This window comes from Papio anubis, chromosome 1 (assembly GCF_008728515.1).
Source record: "Papio anubis isolate 15944 chromosome 1, Panubis1.0, whole genome shotgun sequence".
Taxonomy (NCBI): domain Eukaryota; kingdom Metazoa; phylum Chordata; class Mammalia; order Primates; family Cercopithecidae; genus Papio; species Papio anubis.
The window spans coordinates 200,397,621-200,419,496 of NC_044976.1; the positions used below are offsets into that span (position 1 = coordinate 200,397,621).

Consider the following 21,876-nt stretch of genomic DNA (forward strand, 5'->3'; position numbering starts at 1 on the left):
AGGTGGACCGTGGCAAGGGGGTGGGGCAAAGGGAGAAGCATTGTGTGCTGGGAATGGTAGTCCCAGCTCGACCAGCCCTTGGCCACCTTGCCGGTGCTGGGACTACGAATCCCAAAAGCCCCGCGCGGCGCAAATCTTCCGGTCTGGCGTCTGACGTCTTACCCGCCACAGAATCGGAAGTTCTGGGCTGCAGTTGAGTGGAAATGGGCAACGGCGGGCGGAGCGGGCTGCAGCAGGGGAAAGGGAATGTGGATGGGGTGGCAGCGACTCCTACTGCTGCCTCGGCCTCCTGCCAGTACAGGTGCATCGAATGCAACCAGGAGGCCAAAGAGTTGTACCGAGACTATAACCACGGTGTGCTGAAGATAACCATCTGTGTGAGTTGTCAGATGTGGGGTGTCCTTGAGAAGAAAATGGCGCGGCGGGATTTGGGGACCGCGAGGAGCAGGGTCCTCTGATACAGTCTTTAGTTCGGTAGTTGATATTCCTGCCCGGGGTCTTTGCATGAATATCTGTACTGATAGAGAACTCAGCTACCCGACAGTGCTTTTCTCATCCTGGGGCATATTTGGGTGGTACGACCTAAGCTGGCGAACGGACCGGACCGCCAGGCAGAGGTAGATGTGGGCATTTTGCAGAGAAATGTAAAGATCAATTCGGTTGACATTTTGGTTCATGCCAAAGCTACTTCCTTGTAGCTCTTCTCCCTTTGACAGAGAGATGGCACCATCCTTACCCTCCACAACTCGTGTTGAATCCCCCTACGATGCTTTTTAAGGTTTCGTCAGTTGTAGTTATTGAATGTCTGCTGTGTATAAAGCACTATGCTAGACGTTGGTGGTACAAAACCCAAAAGTGAGGAAGTAAAAATTCTCATTTCAAGGTGTTCGTAGTTTATTAAGAGAGAATAATCCTATGTTTAAAGAGTCTACAAAGTTGGAGGTTCTTTGGGGGTATTAATTAGCAAAGAACATGTCACAGAATAGAGAGTACATTTTTGTCCCATTTTAGATCTTGTGATTTTCTAATAATCTCTTTAGTAAATTATGGTCTGTAGTAATATACAAGAGAATAGACAAACTGAGTGTATACCTATATAATCTGTCAACCACATAACGTTTTGGTGCATACACCCTCAATTTCCTGTTCCTCTCTCAAATGCTTTCCCTCCTTTGTCAAAATGTCAACCCTTGTTAAATCCAACATATTGCCCGGTCTTGTCCCTGTACCCATGCAGCAGTACGTTGCTGGGGGAAACAAATTTGTGACCATTAACCTCATGTGGGCCTTTCATGCTGTCTGGCAATCTTATTTCGTTTTTGTTCTTCTTTTTTTTTTTTTTTTTTTTTTTTGAGATGGGGTCTCCCTCTGTCACCCAGGCTGGAGTGCAGTGGGGCAATCTCAGCCCACTACAACCTCTGCCTCCCGAGTTCAAGCGATTCTCCTGTCTCAGCCTCCCGAGTAGCTGGGATTACAGGCCCGCCCTACCACAACGGGCTAATTTTTGTATTTTTAGTAGAGACCAGGTTTCACCGTGTTGACCAGGCTGGTCTCGAACTCCTGACCTCAAATGATCCACGCACCTCAGCCTCCCAAAGTGCTAGGGTTACAGGCGTGAGCCACCGCGAAAACAGAAGAGAACTTCCACCAGGTTTGCAACAACATAAACCAATATAAACACAATACTGGCATTTGTTATTTCTTTACTGTATTCTTGTCTTCTTCTGCCTTCTGCTGGATCATGCCCAGCAGCATGCATACTATTACGTCTTCCATCAAAAAAATAAAAATAAAACCAACACCACCAACAAAATACGCTTGCTGCCACTTCCCCCTTTAGCTTCTGCTCTTTTTCTTCTTAGTTAGAAAGCAGGCCTTCTAAGATATGTTTGTACTGTCTATTTCCTTTCCTAGTTTCTCTTGAACCTGCTTTAGTCACATTCGCACCCACATTTCATTAGAAACTGTTCTTGTTAAGATCACCACTTCCACTTTGCTAAATCCAGTAGTCGATTCTCGGTTAATGATCAGCAGCATTTTACCTCATGACTTTCTCCTCCTTGAAATGCTGTGTGCGCTTCTCAGGACTCAGTGCTCTTCTTATTGTCTTCTTACTTCACTGGCTATTACCCCTCAATCTCCTTTCTGCTTTTGCTTCACCTCCCTTAGCTCTTAATCATGGTGTATTCCAAGGCGTAGTCATTGGGCCTCCTTCTGTCTGCATGCTTTCCCTGGAAGAGCTCATTCTGTCTCATGGCTTTATATACCATCAACATTTGGACAATTTCCAAATTTATATTTCTACCCTGAACCTCTTCCCTAAACTCCAGATTTAAATGTCCAACTACCTACTTGACTTGTCCACTTGGATTTCAATAGACAGCTCACATATACCCATCACAGTTAGTGGCAACTTTACCATTTTAACTCCTAAAACCAAGAAACCTTGGTGTCATCCCTATTTCTACTCTTCCTCTCACATCCCATATTCAGTTATTCAGCAAATCCTGTTCTGTCTTCAAATTATGTTCAGAATCCACTACTTCTCACTACTCCTGCAGCTACAATCCTCATCCAAGCCACCATCATGTCTACCCGAACTATTGTTGTAACTCCTATCTGGTCTCCCTACATCACCGTTGCACTTCTTCAGTCTTCTCTCCACGCAGTAGCCAGGGACTGATCCTTGAAAAATATAATTTAGATCATATCATTCCTTTGACCAAAACTTTCTGATGGTTTTCCATCTCAGAGTTAAGGCCAGAATCCCTGAACTGGCTTATGAGGCCCTATGTAGTCTCCTGCTACTCTTTCCCTTCCTTATTTTACAGCAGTCCCACTGGCCTCCTGGTGTTTCTCAAACTAGGCAGGTTCCTTTCTCAGGGCCTTTGCACAATGCCTGGAGCACTCTTCTATCAGGTATCTGCGTGACTAATTCCCTTACCTCCTTCAAACATCTCAGAGAGTCTACTCTGACTACCCTATTGAAAAGTATGATAGGCTTCCCAGCTTTGTCTTTCTCTATAACGCCTATCTTCTAGTAATCTTGTATATAATTGACTTAGTGTTGTGTATCTTCTCCTACTGGAAAGTAATTTACACAAGGACAGACATTCTGTCTGTTTTATTCATTAATGTAGCTGTATCACTCAGAACAGCGACTGACATGTGGATGCCACTCAGTAAATATCTGTTGAATAAATGTATCCCTTCCAGGTTTTTAGATTAGCACATGCTTGGCCATCCAGGTAGGAGGAAGAGAACAAGATCTTATACGTGGTCTAAACTTAATAACTTTTGGACTGGTCCAATTAAATGGTTCATTTGGAAGATGATAACCACATAACTGAATATGGTCTGAAGAAAAGCTAGTATTTGTATATGCATTTTAGGAGTCTTTAAAAATACAAAAAATCTCTTTTTTGTTGGCATTAAGCTAACAAAATCCCTTTGCTAAACAACAGGTATTTGTTTTGTTTATGGAAAGGCAAAATAATTATTGGATAGCTGTTTAGGTCAACATTCACTTCCCCCCTCCCCTTTGTTCCCTAACATCATACTCTTTCTCCCAGGAGATGGATTTTGGAGTTATATTTGGAGTATTGAATGGTGGCACAGTACTTTATGGATTCGTTATTGTCCACAGTCATTCCATAATGAGACAGAGTTTGTAATAGCCTTGTCACTATCATACTAATGCATACTAAACTTTAGACGATAATAGCACCACTCAGGAAAAATCGTTTCGTTAATGCCAGACTAAAAAATTAAACCATGAAGCGACGAATTATTTTAAAGGCTCTCCAACCTCTGAGATACAAAAAGTAAGAAGTTTTTAGACATTAGACCATTTGTTATGACATAATCTCCAGAGTTTCTAAGTGCTTACTCATACATACTTTGGTCTCTTCCCTACCAAACTTGGAGTCAGCAAGGTACTCAGCCTGATTGCTCACCTGTATTTTTCATCCCAGTCTCCTCTCCTTTTGCTCTGCTTGTTTTTTCACTGCCATTCCTCCCAGCTTGCCTTTCTGTGTTTCTCTTTCTTCTGTCTAATGTATCATGTGTCCCTTGCTTTTAGCCAATCCTGCTGCTTCAGCTCTTCACAATTTATTATAAGTATGCTTAAAGATACAGTACTTTTGGCCAAGCACGGTGGCTTATACCTGTAATCCCAGCACTTTGGGAGGCCAAGGCAGGCGGATCACGAGGTCAGGAGTTCAAGACCAGCCTGACCAACACGGTGAAAGCCCGTCTCTCTAAAGTACAAAAATTAGCCAGGCGTGGTGGTGCGTGCTTGTAATCCAGCCACTTGGGAGGCTGAGGCAGGAGAATTGCTTGAACCCAGGAGGCAGAGTTTGCAGTGAAGCTGAGATTGCGCCATTGCACTCCAGCCTGGACGACAGAGTGAGATTCTGTCTCAAAAAAAAAAAAAGATACAGTACTCTGTATTTACTATAGGGCTTGGCTTATTTTAAGTGCACAGATATTTAATACATTCATTATTATGTTAACAAAACAAAACTCCTATAAGATTCTCCTAAGTTTCCATTTCCTTCAGCACTACAGCATTCGGCTCCCACCCTTGGGATCCTAGATGTGAAGATGAATAAGACATGGCCCTATCCTTGAGGAGCTTAAAGACTTAAAGAAGGGAAGGGAATGCTCCTAGAGATGACAGGAAGGAAACAGCAGGAATATTTAAGAACAAATTTGGTTTGGCTGATTTATATTCTAAAAGAGATCTGATTCGTCAGGCATTGGAGAACACAGCAGGACAGAGGAAGTCATATCCATATTGAGACAGGCAGTGGAAGCAGCCTGAATTCCCAGAGTATGCTTGGTCCTTGTGCTGTAGGGATTCTTTAGAGGAAGATTTTTCTCTTTTCAGGATACTTGCCTATAAAGTAGCAAATGAAACAATTTTGCCAAAATAAGAAACATAGTTGCTAAATCTGGGCAGGCATGATGGTTCACATCTATAATCCCAGCACTGGGAGACTAAATGGCAGATCACTTGAGGTCAGGAGTTCAAGACCAGCTTTGGCAACATGGTGAGACCACCCCCTGCCCCCAACCCATCTATACTAAACTACAAAAATCAGCTGGGCATGGTGGCACATGCCTGTAGCCCCAACTACTCAGGAGGCTGAGGTGGGAGGTTCGCTTGAGCCCGGGAGGCAGAGACTGTAATGAGACAAGATCCCGCCACTGCACTCCAGGCCTGGGCGACAGAGTGAGACCTTGTCTCAAAAAGGAAAGAAAAGAAAAGAAGCATATATACTAAATTGAATAAATACGACTCCCAGTGGTCTGTTTTGGGATATCTACATTTGTTTGTTTCGTGTGTGCGTGTGTGTGTGTGTGTGTGTGTGTGTGTGTGTGTGTGTAGTTTTTCTCTTTACATTCAAGGTGAAGGCAGAGGGAAAGGAAGTTGCAAGCAGCACTTAAGGGAAAAGCAAATAACAGAGGGAGAACAAGGAAAGTGAGGTGTAAACTGAGAGGGAACCAGCGAATTCTAATGACTTCTCAGCATTTATAAAACACGCTGAATGCTAAGAAGGGAAATGGGCAAAGCACATAGGATATCACATACTACCAGAAGCTGCCTCCTCTGTTTGATTTCATATCACCCTGTGCTCATCCCATTGTAGCCGTTGGATGCTACACAGTCTGATGAACTGTGGTCATCAGACCATATCATAGAGGCATGTTTGTCTTCTGCTTCTAAACTGTTAGGTCCTTGAGGATAGAAACTGTGGCTGAAGGTGAGTATCCAGCACCTTGCAAGTTCCTGGTCCATACAATGGCCAAGAAAAGAGAGCGATTGTTATGCATGCGATAGCAGCTCCAAAGACTTTTTTCAAACAGATGAATGCAAAAGGAATAACAGCTGCTGTGTCTCTTGGTGTTGGTTTCTGCCTGCCTCCTTCCAAGTATTGTCCAAATCCCCAGCCTTAGACTTGTGATGCTGTCCAAAAATGGGTTTTAGAGAACATTTAAAGGACAGAGAGGACCCCTGACTTCTTAGGGTTTCCATTTTAACATGAAGCAGCCTCTCTGGTGTCCCAATATTGCACGTAGAAAGGAAGGAGATATGCTCCCCGTGAGTAGCCAAGGAAGACCTATCAAACAGCTCTTTGTCATGGACATGGAATTTCTGATTCTGCGGCTTCTGTTTAGATGCTGGCTTATTCCCTGCTCAGATAAAGAACTGCAAAAATATTAACTCCTTATGCCTCAGTTTGATTAAGCAGATTTTTTTTCTTTTTTTTGAGACGGAATTTTGCTCTGTCGCCCAGACTGGAGTGCAGTGGCCCGAACTCGGCTCACTGCAAGCTCCACCTCCCGGGTTCACACCCCATTTTCCTGCCTCAGCCTCCCAAGTAGCTGGGACTACAGGCACCTGCCACCACACACGGCTAATTTTTTGTATTTTTTTTTTTTAGTAAAGATGGGGTTTCACCATGTTAGCCAGGATGATCTCAATCTTGTGACCTCGTGATCTGCCCACCTTGGCCTCCCAAAGTGCTGGGATTACAGGCATGAGCCACAGCGCCTGGCCCTGATTAAGCAGAATTAAGTTTGAGGTAACAGCACATCTCCCGTCATTGGATCACTTGGTAACTGGAAAACATACCTATTCCTGTAATGACGCAAATGAAGTGGAGAAACTATGTAAATTGGGAACACATCCAATTTTTTATTACATTTGAATTGCAGGGTCAGTATTCTTCAGTGCACTTCATTTTTCTTCCAGCACTTTAATGTAGTTAAAAGGCCAGCCTAGACTGTTTTTATACTCGCAACCCTTCTATTTTATCTCCTCAAAGTTTCCAAATGTTATGCGTGTGAATTGTAGCCATTCCAGTAGTCCCCATTCTCTTTGGGGGATAAATTCCAGGACCCACAATGAGTGCCTGAAACCATAGGTAGTACGGAACCCGATTACCATCAGTTGGAACACATTTCTGTTCATGCCTTCCACCCACAAATGTAATACTTTTCCCATCTTTCTTTCTTTTTTTTTTTTTTTTTTTTTTTGAGAGAGAGACAGAGACAGTCTTGCTTTGTTGCCCAGGATGGGCTCGAACTTCTGGCTTCAAGTGATTCTCTCACCTCGGACTCCCAAAGTGCTGGTATTACAGATGTGAACCATGGCACCTGGCCCTGCCTTTTCCATCTTAGCACTTCTCACATACTATGGCCTTAATTTTTGCAGTATGAAACGCCACAGCAAAACTAGCACAATTTATTTTCTTTACAGTTGCACAGGTAGAAGATTCATTCTTACCATAGATCTTAACCTCAGCATAAGATTGTTTTTTTCCTTATTAGCCGAGAACTTTCACCTTTTCACTTAAAGCATTTTACAGCTTCTCTTTGGCTGTAAAATTGCCAGCATCACTACTCTCGTGCTTTTGGGCCAATGTTGAGTCAAAGAAGGGTGACTTGAACCACAAGCACTGCAATACGACGATCCTTAATCCTGTTAACCTGGACAGCAACTAGATGGCTAACAGGCGGGGAGCATCTGCAACGTGGACACACTAGACAAAGGGATGATTCACATCCCGGGCAGTAGAGCAGGACAGCATGCAATTTAAAACTTAGGATTATTTCTGGATTTTTCCATTTAATTTTCAGAATGTTGTTGACCTCAGGTTACAAACTGCAGAAAGCAAAACTGTGGCTATGGGAGTACTGCTCTAGTTTTATAAAGTGAATAGTAGCTTTGATGCAACTTTGTGACTAGTACTGCTTTAGAGGTCACATTTCTAATGAGCTTGTTTGTGTATACCTGCATTTTTTATGTTCTAATGGTGTGGGAATTTGGTAACATTGTAATCACATGTGTCTAGAGAATCTGAACTCTAAATTGGTGACCCTTCAGGGGGGAAGAAAGCCATTTAATGTGAACTGCTAAGAGCCAAGGGAGCCTTGATTTTGGAACCTAGATCTAGGCTGCACAACCTAGTTCCTTACACAGCCCAGCACTCTCCATTGCCTCTACTCTAGCAGAGAAAAACCATTTTCTTTCCATATCCTTGATGTTACTGGAGAAAATCCCAGGCTTCCCCTGTTACCAGCCACCTCAGGATCTTTGGAATTGTGCCCCGTTCTTTACCTGCTTGCAGTTCTCAGTAGTTCTGGGGACAAGGTAACTTTACTGAGTACTTTTCTCCAAATCATATGCCAAGAACCACAAAGTCAGGGGCATCTAGCCAAGAGGCAATAATTTATCAATGAAAGTGCATTATAAATGTATTTATTTTATAATAATTCCTACAAATTGAAAGTAGAATTGGACATAGAGTCTGTATAGATTGAAAGTAAAATCTTCTACAATACTTTCCTGCCTAAACTCAGTCTTTAAATTAGATATATTTTTAGCTTCTTGAATATGAGGTTAAAATATTAATATTCCTAGCCTAGAAGATTATATTTAGTCCTTTCTGAAACCCTTTCTTATGTAGACGAACATTTTATATCTGAATGGAAGTTTATATAAATAATTGCTAATATGGCAATATTGCTATATGTGTCCAAAATAGACCCTGCTGTTTTGAAATCCTTGAGGATTCCAGAAAGTATACATTTGCTTGTTCTAATATTATCCTGCATTATTTCAGAAATCCTGCCAGAAACCTGTGGACAAATACATCGAGTATGATCCTGTTATCATCTTGATTAATGCTATATTGTGCAAAGCTCAGGCCTACAGACATATTCTTTTCAATACTCAAATAAATGTAAGTTGTGATCATTTTATTTTTTAATTTTATTTGATGCTGTTGCATTTTGAAAAATAAGAATTTTAAGCAGAACTAAAGAATATTATAAAAGAGAAAAAGAAATTCTAACTTAAGAGGGTCTTTTATTGCAACGTATCTGGAAGTTTCTAGAAATAACAGATGTTGATTTTAAAAGGTGCATAATGCTCAATGAGTGTTTAAGAATGTGGTCACTGGCAGGAAACTGACAAGTCATAATCTGAATTACCTGCTAGTAAATAGAAACAATCATCACTGGTTTTTAACAGAATACAATTAGACATATCCAAGTAGGGAGAGAATTATACCTAAATGAGGTAAGCAAACATTAAAAGAAAAATGTTTTTAAAAACATAATTTATTGCATTTTATACTTTGCTATTAAAGGAATGTATAAGATAAATAACTTTCAGTTTAATCAAAGTTTAATCCTGATTTATAAAGTTGAATAGAATTGTGAACTCTTTAATAGTTTGGGTAGAGTTGACAGATAACATAGAGGACAGTCAATTAAATTTGAGTTTCATATACACCACGAATTAATTTTTTAGTATAAGAATATCCTTAATATTTCATAGAACGTACTTACACAATAAAAATTTATTTGTGCTGTATATGGAACTCAAATTTAACTGGGCATCCTGTTATTTTATTTATTTATTTATTTTTGAGACAGAGTCTTGCTCTGTCACCCAGGCTGGAGTGCAGTGGTGTAATCTCGGCTCACTGCAGCCTCCACCTCCTGGGTTCAAGTGATTCTCCTACCTCAGCCTCCCAAGTTGCTGGGATTACAGGCATGTATCACCATGCCCAGCTAATTTTTGTATTTTCAGTAAAGATGGGGTTTCGTCATGTTGACCAGGCTAGTCTGGAACTCCTGACCTCAAGTGATCCGCCCACCTCTGCCTCCCAAAGTATTGGGATTACAGGCATGAGCCACTGTGCCCAGCCTCTTCCTCACTTTATTTTGATGGAGAAAGTTCAACCTGAAGGAGGACTACATAGAAAAAATACAATTTTTGTTGCTTAGTATTTTTTATTTTAGCCAAAATTTCAGACTCTTAAGAACTTCCAGATTTTATTTGTTCTCTTTTAATATATTGAATCATACTCATCCAGGCAGAGGTATTTTTTAAAAATTGATGTTCAGACTAATAGTTGCTTATTCAATATCATAGAATCTTCAGATTAAATCTGTTCTCTTATTGCTGTTCCCACATATACATGAATCACATAAGTTTTTTGCTTGATTCTGTGGAAAGGACAGAAGTAAAAAATGTGTAATGAAAGATGAACTATTATTTAAAGCAGTCATTCTTAACTAGGGGTGCACATTAGAATCCCCCCAGAACTGTTGCAAAATATGGATGTCTGTGTTTTACTACAAAGATTCTGAATCAGGACTGGGGCTTAGACATTTAAATTTTTGAAGAAATCTCCCCATGTGCTTCTGGGGGACATTGCTGATTAAAACCCACTGATTACAAAATGACTACAATTAGCCACTTAGTTGGGCAGTTCTGAATTTGAAAAGTGACTAGGTGGGATGCCACAAATACTCTGTACCTGTTGATATTAGTGCAACTGTTTCGTTACCTAATTGAATGGCAATGTCTTTGACTATCAGATCCATGGAAAACTCTGCATATTTTGTTTGCTTTGTGAAGCATACCTGAGGTGGTGGCAGCTTCAAGATTCCAACCAGAATACTGCCCCTGACGACTTGATCAGATATGCTAAGGAATGGGATTTCTATAGAATGTTTGCGGTTGCTGCTTTAGGTAAGGAGATGCCACGCTTTCCATTCTTAGTTAACTATTCTTACTTAACTAATCTGGTTAAAACTAAGACATGTAGTCTTAATCGTTGGTAAGAAGAGCTAGTTAATATGGGACTTGAGATGGAATTTTCAGCTCCACCACTACTAACCTACGAAGTGAGTATGTTTGAATCACCTGCTTTTTAAAAATCTGTTACAACATATATGGTATGGAAATAGTTGTGCTTATCAGATTAGAAAGTTTCATAAAATATTTTGAAGCACAATATTGTTGATAAAAATTCTTTTATTTTTATTATTATATATTTTTTGAGACAGGGTCTCACTCTTGCCTAGGCTGGAGTGCAGTGGCACAGTTACAGCTCACTGCAGTCCTGACCTCCTGGGCTCAAGCAATCCTCCTGCCTCAGCCCCCCAGGTAGCTGGAACCACAGATATGCACCACCACACCATGCACCACCTGCAGCTAATTTTTATATTTTTTGTTGAGATGGGGGTCTCCGTGTTGCCCAGGCTGGTCTTGAACTCCTGGGCTCAAGCAGTCCTCCCACCTCAGCCTCCCAATGGGATTACAGGTGTGAGCCCCTGTGCCTGGCCAATAAAATTCTTAATGTTTAAGTTTTGATTATCCAGTCTGAAAGTTACCTAGGTCCTATCTTTATTAATAGAGATAATTGCCAGACATTACGCAATGTATTGTACTAATTCCATTATACTAATGCAGTGTATTTTATAGGGTTCGTTATTTTTTGTTACTTGTTACTTATCTGACTGCATGCAGGGAATTTGGCTACTTCTCAAAATTCCTTAAGTTCAGGAAGTGCTTTTCAGAATTTGACTTCATAAGTTATTGTTTTCCTATTGTCAGAATTGTGTTGAGCTAATTTCTGTGACTATTTTGTTGCTAGTTCCATGCTCCTCTGCTTCTCAACTCTTTGATTATAATGAAATCTTACTTTAGTAATACTGAGTCTCCAGTCCACTCCAATATCACATTTCTGGTCTGTGTGTCTTCTTTTGTCCTCTTTTTTTCTCTATCTGCCCTCGCTCTCTTGGTCATATAACCTGTCTGCTGAGAACTCTCAAATGTCCATCTCTAATCTAGATCTTTCTCCAGACCTCTAGACTCTGCATCCATCTGCCTTCTCAACATCACCACTTGGATATCTAATAAATCACCATACCCGTAATTAAGCTCCTCATCTCTCTGCCTCTACCACAGCCTCTCCCTTCTCAGTTGTAACTCCATTCTTTTAGTTGCATTAACCAGAAAGCCTTGCAGTCATCCCTGGTGCCTCTTTCTTTGATACCCCATAGTCAGGTCATCAGGAAATCTCGTTGGCTCCACCTTCAAAGTACTTCTACTTTTTTTTTTTTTTTTTTTGACATGGAGTCTCACTCTGTCACCCAGGCTGGAATGCAGTGGCACCGTCTTGACTCACTGCAACCTCTGCCTCCCGGGTTCAATCTATTCTCCTGCCTTAGCCTCCCGAGTAGCTGGGATTACAGGCGTGCACCACCATGCCTAGCTAATTTTTGTATTTTTAGTAGAGACAGGGGTTCACCATGTTGGTCAGGCTGGTTTTGAGCTTCTGACCTCATGATCCGCCTGCCTCTGCCTCCCAAAGTGCTAGGATTACAGGCATAAGCCACTGCGCCCAGCCACACTACTACTACTCTCCATTCCCTCCAGGGCTGCCACCCTGATGCAGGCCACCCTCATCCTTCACCTACGTGACTACAGTAGCCAGCTTGTATTTGCACGAACACGGAGTAGTCCTTTTCAACCAAATCAGATCATGTCACTGTTGTGCTAGAACACAGTAGCCCCCCGTTGCACTCAGAGTGCAAGCTGAAGTCTTTACAGCGGGCCTTGTACTGGAATCTGCCCCTCCCAGTACGTCTCTCTTTTTATCCACAGCTGTCGTCTCCCATGTCTACTCTGACCCTCCCCATCTACTTAACTTGCTTCAGAAACACTGGAAAACTTCCACCTTAAGGCCTTTGAAGTGGCTCTTCCTGTGCCTGGAATGCCTGTCCCCCTAATGCCCAGATGTCTGACTCCTGCACACCCCTCAAGAGTTTGCTGAAATGACACTTTCTCAATTAAGTGTACCCTGATCAGTGCTACCACCTCCCCTGGCACTCCTGATCTCCTGTTCATGCTCTACTTTGTTTTTCTTATGGTACTTACCATTTAACATATCACAGAAGTTATTATCTTTTGTTAGTGCCTTTCTCCACTAACATATCAATTGAATGAGGTCAGAGCTCTTTGTTTTACTCATGGTTGTAGCTCAAGCACTTAGGTGCCTGGCCCATAGTAGGTGCTTAATAAATATTTGCTCAGCCGATTGAATGAATTATTGCATACTACATTCATGTACGCACTCTAACTTGAGCAAGTCACCATCAGTTACACTCGGTGATTATTCATTCACTATTCATTATTATTCATTCCCTTAATAAATATTTTTAAAATACTTATTAGGTGCCAGTTACTACTTTAGGTACTAGAGATATATCCATGGAAAATACATAGAAAAATCTCCGCATCCATTATTATTTAATTACTAAGGCTTATGACAGCTTAACCGCCATGATGTCCAGTCTATCGATAATTTTATATACAATTTGGACTTTGCGGCAATTTAAAATATTTGAAATATACAAAAGAATATGTTAGCCTTTTTATCTTATGAAGCATAATACTACTAAAAACATCCTTGAGCACATCATCTAGCCCAAGAATTAGAACCTAATATGATTTTAAACTTTAAAGCAAAGCCTCTTAAAATTTTTTTTTAATTTTTATTTTTTTAAGAGTCAAGGTCTTGCTCTGTCACCAAGGCTAGAGTGCGGTGGCACAGTCATAGCTCACTGCAGCCTGGAGCTCCTGGGCTCAAGGGATCCCCCTGCCTCTGTCTCCTGAGTAGCTGGGACTACAGGTACATGCTACTGTGCCTGGCTAATTTTAAAAAAAAATTATGTAAAGACAGTATCTTACTCTGTTGCCCAGGTTGGTCTTGATCTCCTGGGCTCAAACAGTCCTCCCATATGGGCCTCCCAAAGTGCTGAGACTGCAGGCATCAGCCACTGCTTCTGGCCCTTCTTAAAATTTCTAAAGATAAACTGTTATATGTCCATATTTTGTATATAGTATTAAAAACCAGGCTTGTTTTTAAATGGGTTAGAATTCCTATAGCAACTACTCTGTAGTAGACGTTTTGATGCTTAATCAGAAGTTTCTTTCTACTGTTACTTAACTTTTTTTTATGTGTCTCAGTCTAATCCCTAATTAGACTGTATAGTCCAAAAGAATTTCTTAGCTGGGCGTGGTACCTCACGCCTGTAATACCAGCACTTTGGGAGGCCAAGACAGGTGGATTGCTTGAGCTCAGAAGTTGGAAACCAGCCTGGGCAACATGGCAATACTCTGTCTCTATAAAAATTACAAAACTTAGCTGGGCATGGTGGCATGTGCCTGTAGTCCCAGCTACTTGAGGGGCAGAGACAGGAGGATCACTTGAACCCAAGAGATCAAAGCTGCAGTGAGTCACGTTCATGCCACTGCACTCTTGCCTGGACGACAAAGTAAGACTCTGTCTCAAAAAAATAAAAGAATATCTTACATAAATAAAGCATTTTATAATTTAAAAACTGCTTTTACAGGAATTATTTAATTTTCACAATCATCCTCTGAGGTAAGTAGGTAGGTTAGGGGTTCCCCCATCTATAGCTGCGGAAATATAGATGTATAGATTTTCCCGAAGCCTCACAGTGGGTCACTATCAGTGCTGAGACTGAGGAAAGTCTCCCGACCCCCTTCAGTGTTTTCCACACTGGAGTATTCTATAGGTAGGTAGCAGCTCCTACTGAACTGACCTGACTGATGAGAGCCTGAGGGCTGGTGTAGTTCCGTAAATCTCATAAATCCTACATTTAAAAGATGTGGAGGTTATCTAGTCTAGCTTGTCTGGTGCAAGAAATCTTTCCGTCTAGATTCCTGAGAGAGGTTGTAGCTTTGAATGTCTCCAGTGACAGGAGTCAACCTACCATTGTTAGATGGTTCTTGTTATTTGCTATTCATTCACTATGTATTCATTCAAGGAATTATTTATTATTTTTATCCAAAATCCAAGCTTTACAATCTACCTGAGTAGATTCTTGTAGCTGACAAGCCTTTTAGTTATTTTGAAGGGAGATAGCATGAAATACATCCTATTTCATGGAGGTTAACCATCCTAAATTATTTTTATTGATCCTAATCCACCTACATTTGGAACCTCTTTAGTTTGGTTTTATTAAGTTCAAAAAAGAGGATAGTTGTTTCTGCTGTAATATAATACATGTGTCCAGAGAAACCTAATTCTGCAGACACCTAAACTGCTAATAACATAGCTTATATGGGAAAAAAAAAAATGAGGGACCGGCCACTCAGAATGGATACAGTTGGGTAATCAGATGACTAACAATCCTAATAAAAATTACAGCACAGTTAAAAGAGATGTTAAATTCCTAGTTAGCAGAAGCTGAACAGATTGTGCTGTGTTCTGACCGTAGGGGACAGTGGAACTATTGCTGCTGCTACTCTGGACTCTGTCCTGTGAATACTTTCTGGAAGTGTAAGGAATTGCATTTTAAAATGTCGTTAAAATGAGTAAAGGAAGTCTCAATTAACAATATTAGGCTGGGCGCGGTGGCTCAAGCCTGTAATCCCAGCACTTTGGGAGGCCGAGACGGACGGATCACGAGGTCAGGAGATCCAGACCATCCTGGCTAACACGGTGAAACCCCGTCTCTACTAAAAAATACAAAAAAACTAGCCGGGTGAGGTGGCGGGCACCTGTAGTCCCAGTTACTCGGGAGGCTGAGGCAGGAGAATGGCGTAAACCCGGGAGGCGGAGCTTGCAGTGAGCCGAGATCCGGCCACCGCACTCCAGCCTGGGCGACAGAGCAAGACTCCGTCTCAAAAACAAACAAACAAACAAAAACAATATTAAAAATCATGTGGATAATAGGCACTTAAATAGTGGAAGAATGCACAAAGAAAAATGTCTTCCTGTGTTATCCCATTCTTAGGATGGGTCCCATCTTTCAGGCTGAAAAGCCACCATTCTCCTGTTTTATTCTTTGGAGAGCTCTTACACTGAAGATGTTTAAGCCGAATCTTACTTCCTTCAAGGAACTTCAGAAAGTTGATGATTACAATTCTAATGAGTTACTTTTTCTTCAGTGGATAATGTTTCTGAAATTATACCAGCAGGATCTGACACAAAAGCCAGAAGTTTATTTAAAAAAAAAGAAGAAGAAAAAGAGATTGTGATCTTGAGAAAGTATTTCTTATGAAGTCAGCTGCTAAGCTGTAATTTGGAACTGTGGTTTATTTGTTTTTAGGGTGATATATTTTGGATGGGGACATTCATACTTTTATTTTCCATTTCTTCTTTAGAACAGACTGCCTATTTTATTGGCATTTTTACCTTCCTGTGGGTAGAACGGCCCATGACGGCGAAAAAAAAGCCCAACTTCATTTTGCTGCTGAAAGCATTATTATTATCTAGCTACGGAAAACTCTTGCTGATTCCAGCTGTCATTTGGGAACATGACTACACACCTCTGTGCCTCAAACTCATTAAAGTATTTGTTCTAACATCAAATTTTCAGGCAATTAGAGGTATGTTTATGTGTTTATTCTGCCTTCTCAGCTTTCAACCCATAAAAAGCTTAAAGCCTTGTTTCTAGGGTGCAGTTTTTATATGACCTGTTGAACACTGGAATTCTTCATCACATAGTGACAATACCTAACACTTCTATAGCAGATACTCAGTGTTTTGTTACATTTACCCATGTAATACTTTATAGTTTTCAAAATGCTCTCATATGCATCATCTGTGTCCTGTGAGGTTAGTAGAACAGCCATTATTTGATTTTATGAATGAGCTCCTGGGACTCTGAGGGTTAAGTGACTTGTCCAAAGTTACATGGCTGGGCAGTTATCAAGTCAGGAGAGAATGCTGAGTATCTGCCTCTCAATCCAGGACAATTTCTGCTATACCAGGAAGAGCAGCCCTGTGTGCCTTCATTTTCCCCATATATTGTACACACTGCTATTTTATTTACTTTTATTTTATTTATTTTTTTGAGACAGGGTGTCACTCTGTCACCCAGGCTAGAGTACAGTGATATGATCACAGCTCACTACAGCCTCTACTTCCTGAGCTCAAGTGATCCTCCCACCTCAGCCTCCTGAAAAGCTGGCCACAGGTATATGCCACCACACCCCGCTAATTTTTTGTAGAGACAGGGTTTCAACATGTTGCCAGTCTGGTCTTGAACTCCTGGGTTCGAGCAGTCTGCCCACCTTGGCCTCCCAAAGTGCTGGGAACAGGCATGAGCCACTGTGCCTGGCCGAATTCCTCTTTTAAATGCACTTATTACCTGATACTTTTTATCAGAACGCTTGTCATCTTGCAAACTGTGACACTGGAAGTATCATTTTTTTGTTGTCGTTATTCTCTTATAGCCTTAGAATTTTTTGTTTTCTCCTTTGATATTCATGGGAATCTGCCACTTGATTTGAGGAGGAGGGGCTTAGTGTTTTGTTGTAAGCAGAGGCTTTGGTTCTCTAAAAACATGTAGATGGAAAAGTGGGAGAAGGTAACAGCACAGATTAATAAGAACAAAAATAGATTTTTCTAAAAACAGCTTTACAGAACAATTCATACTACACCAAAATTCACATATCAATATCGTTTCATTAATTCTGGACTTATTGGCTGCCTTCTTTTTTCCAGTGACCCTCAACATCAACCGAAAGCTCTCCTTCTTGGCCATGGTGAGTGGCTTACTGCTGGAAAGCATCATGGTCTACTTCTTCCAGAGTATGGAATGGGATGTTGGAAGTGATTGTGCCATCTATAAATCTCAGGACTTCTGAAGAGGTACTGAAAGCATGTGGTGTTCATGCATTCAGACATATAGCCTTCTCAAATTAGACAGATGTCATTGTAAAAGAAGTCGGTGCCCTTACATAACCCATTCTCTAGCGTCTAATTGCCTCTAGGTCACCCTCATCTTCCTCGAGGACTTTAGTACATGACTCCCAGGGGTCTTCTCTTTAGTTCCTTTTGTCACCCTCTGGGACATCAACATCCATGTTTTTGTTGCTTCTAGGGTCCTATCCTCACAATTTTTCTAACACCTCCACTCCCACCCATTCTACTAGGATTGTAGACTCTAAAACTGTCTCCTACCCTTCCCAGCCATTCTCCACCCTCCCTTCCCCCATGCCAGCTTTTTGCTGCCTTTCTCACCTCTAGTCTCTTGACCTCTCACTTTCCTCTGCTTCTGACCCGCCTTGCCTCTTTTTTAACCACACCTGGAACCTGTAGGCTGCATTGTGCTCTTCTCTGTTAGTACCTTGGCATCTATCAGCCTTTTGCCTTCCATCATACACCCTTTGCTAAGGCTGTTTGGGTGGGTCTTGCCACCTGTCTCCTAGAGAGCCTTGCAGTGTTTCCTGCGCAGCCACCTCTGCCAGTGCACAGAACCTCAGAAGATGTCATGCTGCTCCTGTGCCTTCATAGTCACCTCCAGTGACCCTTCCATCAGAGGGCCATACCTTAGTTGTTTTGTTCTGGTCGTCCCCTGTGTCTGCTCTGACTTTGCTGAGAAGTGAGACCTTCGCAAGTTCCTTAAGCTTCCCTCTTTACTTCAGGTCCTCTTCGATCTCCCTCGTTCTTTCCTCCTTCTCTCCTTCCTATCTCATGTTGTGCTCAGCTTCCTCTCTGGGGCTGTTTCTGACCTGTGGGTGTCCCCCTCTCTCCAGTCACAGCCAGACTGTGGATGGCAGCCTCTGTGTTAGGAAGCAGGACCTTAGGCAGGATCCCGGAAGGCTGGGCCAGAGAGTGAGGAAAACACTGGAGCAGAGGGACAGAGTTGAGGCTGCGCTTTGGTCTCTCCCTCCTTGCTCTGTTACATCCTCCTTGCAAGTAGCGGCTGTAAAGCTTCTTCTAACACGCCATCCTCCACTCCTCCACTCCTGTTGCCTCAATCTCTCTTCATGCCCAGCTAATCCTCCTTTTTGGGTCTTCAGACATATTGCTGCTTCATTGACCCTCTCTCTTGTATAGCAGCTCTCTCCCTCTGCCTGTGTACATGCAAGCTCTTCATTCCAGAACAGTTGATGTAAGCCTGCTTCCCCTCCTTCTTCACTACCTTTTCTCTTTATAAAACATACTTTCACCCAGAGTCTCCTGAACCTATGCTCCTAAAATTCACAAGGAGAGCAGGGCACAATAGCTCATGTCAGTAATCCCAGCACTTTGGGAGGCCGAGTCAGGAAGATGGCTTGAGCCCAGGAGATCAAGACCAGCCTGGGCAACATAGTGAGACCCCATCTTTACAGGGAGAAAAAAAAAAAAAACAATAGCTGGGCATGGTGGCATACACCTGTACTCCCAGCTACTCAGGAAGCTGAGGTAGGAGGATTGCTTAAGCCCGTGAAGTTAAGGCTACAGTGAGCTGTGATTGCACCACTGCACTCCAGCCTGGGTGACAGAACAAGATCCCGTCTCAAAAAAAAAAAACACAAGGAAGCCAATTCCCACTTGTTTTCTGAGTCCTCCTCCTCCCTCAGCTCTGCTCCAGAAACCTCTGGCTCCTGGCTCCTCCTGAAATAGAACACCCAGTCCCTTCCTGTTAGATCTTTCTTTACTGACTTCTTTGCTTGTGCCAGGATTCTGTCCTCAGCCCTATTCCTTCCCCGCTCACTGTGCACATAACTGTGCACTTTCCTTCCAGGCCTCATACCTCCAGCTTCCCCTCTCTGCCAGGTCCCCTGCCTGCTACCAGGACGGTCCTGCCATTACCTCAAGTGTCCACAGGTCTGATATGGAATTCAGTGTCACCTGCACTCTCCTGTTGAAGCAGAGTCCTTTTCTGATAGTGTTTCTCTTGAAATGCTCCTCATCTCTTTTCACTCAGACCTCACCCTCTCCTGCCTAAAGGTTCTAACACCTCCAAACCAGCCTGCAACCCATACTGCTGCCATGTAAGTCTTCAGGGAGCACCATTCCTGGGGCCTTCTCAATTTTTCCATCATTTCTGATTGCTGACATAGGAGTTTCTTGTCTCTTTCCGAAGAATGTCTTTAGTTTTCTCTGAGCATTAGCGTGGCCCTCCATAATGTCATCCTAATTGATCTCCCCAGGCATGTTCCTACTTACGTTCCACATCCACCACAGGTCCTCTCTTCTCCAAACTTGCCTTATGCTCTCCTTGGGTCCTGCAGGGCCCTCGTCTCCACCTAACCAAATATGGTCAGCTTTGCCTCTCCATGGAATAAGTGAAGACTTTCCAAAAACTCCAGTTTGCAGTGCTTTTTCCGTTTACTTCCTAGTGCTCAACTTAACACCTAGAGCAGTCACTTGCCCAAGAACTTCTGACATTGCCCCAGGGTCAGATCTTTTGTTTCTGCTTTCATAAGTGCATCTGCTTGTCCAACAGTCAATTATAATTTATAGTTAGGAAAATAAGGTCATATATCTTCAATCACTTGAAAGCCATTACACTGGTTTTTATGATCTCATGTTTTATACTTATCTGTGTCTGGCATTAAAATTTCATGTGTTTATGCCTCACTCCCCCAGCCTGCTCAGAAGTCTGGTGCTGGGAGAGGCATGCCTTGGGTTCCTTTGTATCCACCTTAACTCAGGACTTGCCCTAGTAAGTGTCTGTCAGTTTGATTTTTCAGCAGAATGTGCCATTCTAAATACATCCTTTATTTTTCACAGTTTTATTCATCTTTACTATCTGTGGCATGACCAGCTGTATCTGAAAGAGAAAAGACATGAAATATAAACCAACCTCCTCATTTCTGTTGAGTAAAATGAAGCAAAGATTGGAAACACTTTCTGAAAAAGAAAGCAATGATAATAGCAGTGGATACCCACCCCCACAGATGCACCCAAGAGACAAGCCATTTACATACAGATATTCACAGTCACATATAGAAACACCCACACGGACACAAAGAATGTTGCTGCAGAGACTAAATGACATGCAACAGGTGAAGATGTATATGTTATACACAAGCCCAGGTAAGCACTCACAATTCACACATAATAAAACATCTAGGTTTCATTCCTTTGACATGTTTGTATCTTTTTAATTTAAATGTTGTTACTGGCTTAAAATATTTTGTGTTCTTACAGTAGAAACGCTTTTAATAAAGTATTTCAGAATAAACCGAGTTTTTATAAATTTTCAATTCAGTAATTAAGGTAATCTTTAAAATTGGGTGATCCAAAAATAAATGATAATGAAAACCACTGAGTTATATACTTTACAAGGGTAAATTACATCTGAATAAAGCTGTGATTAAAAACAAATAACACCTCTCCCCTTTCCACTCTCCCTGTTTCATTCATTTGTTCTTTCATTATTATTCATGCCACAGATACTTACTGAGCACCTGCTGTCTCTGTGGCAGACCCTGTGGTTACAGGAGTGAATAAGACATGGTCCCCTTGAAGCTTACTGGGCAGTGCTGGACTCAGAAGTATGAGTAGAGAATCACAGTGCAGTGCAATGAAGAGGTGGGACAGGGTGCTTGGGCAGTACAGAGTAGCAACACCTATTGCAGCATTTGAAGTTGGAAGGGCTTTGGAGAGGAAGGGGAAAGGAAAGGAACTTTCCAGTATCCCTGCTAGAGAGAACAAGAACACATGTTGAATTAGAGGGTGGAGAGTGTGTTGGAGATTGTGCAGGGCCTGAAAGTACATAGACACCTGGACGAGGCTCGGCAGTGGGGGCTTCACAGTGACACTAGGAAGTCATATAAATGGTTTATGAAGAACCTTTTGTAATTTGTCCCCAAGGACTGTGAAACCAGCACAGCTAGTTAAACAGAAGAATCCAAAGATTAGAAAAAATTAATTGGGGTAACATCTCAAAACAGCCACAGGACAGAGAGGGCTGTTGACCATCTGTAAGTGTTAAGGGGAGAGAGGGAGAACAGGATTCAAAGGCATACAACCAAAAGGAAAAGGTCAGTTAAAAACAAGTGTCGGAGGCCATCCACGGTGCCTCATGCCCATGATCCCAGCACTTGGGGAGGCTGAGGTGGGCAGATCACTTGCACCCAGGAGTTTGAGACCAGTCTGGGAAACATTGCAAAGTCCTGTCTCTACAAAAAAAAAAAAAAAAAAAAATATCCAGGCGTGGTGGCACACAGCTATAGTCCAAGCTACTCAGGAGGCTGAGGTGGGAAGATCACTTGAGCCTGGGAGGCAGAGGTTATGGTAAGCCAAGATCGTG

At 42.0% G+C, this 21,876-nt stretch overlaps 1 protein-coding gene across 1 annotated transcript; it reads left to right on the forward strand.

The window, feature by feature from the left end:
* The first annotated feature begins 151 nt into the window (after positions 1 to 151).
* Positions 152 to 20,809, forward strand: ARV1 (ARV1 homolog, fatty acid homeostasis modulator). Its single transcript, XM_003893772.2, has 6 exons — positions 152 to 377; positions 8,634 to 8,753; positions 10,402 to 10,555; positions 16,007 to 16,231; positions 17,352 to 17,498; positions 20,352 to 20,809. Exons 1-5 carry the CDS (start codon positions 204 to 206, stop codon positions 17,492 to 17,494), a joined length of 816 nt encoding a protein of 271 aa, XP_003893821.1. The 5' UTR covers positions 152 to 203; the 3' UTR covers positions 17,495 to 17,498; positions 20,352 to 20,809.
* Positions 20,810 to 21,876: the final 1,067 nt, after the last annotated feature.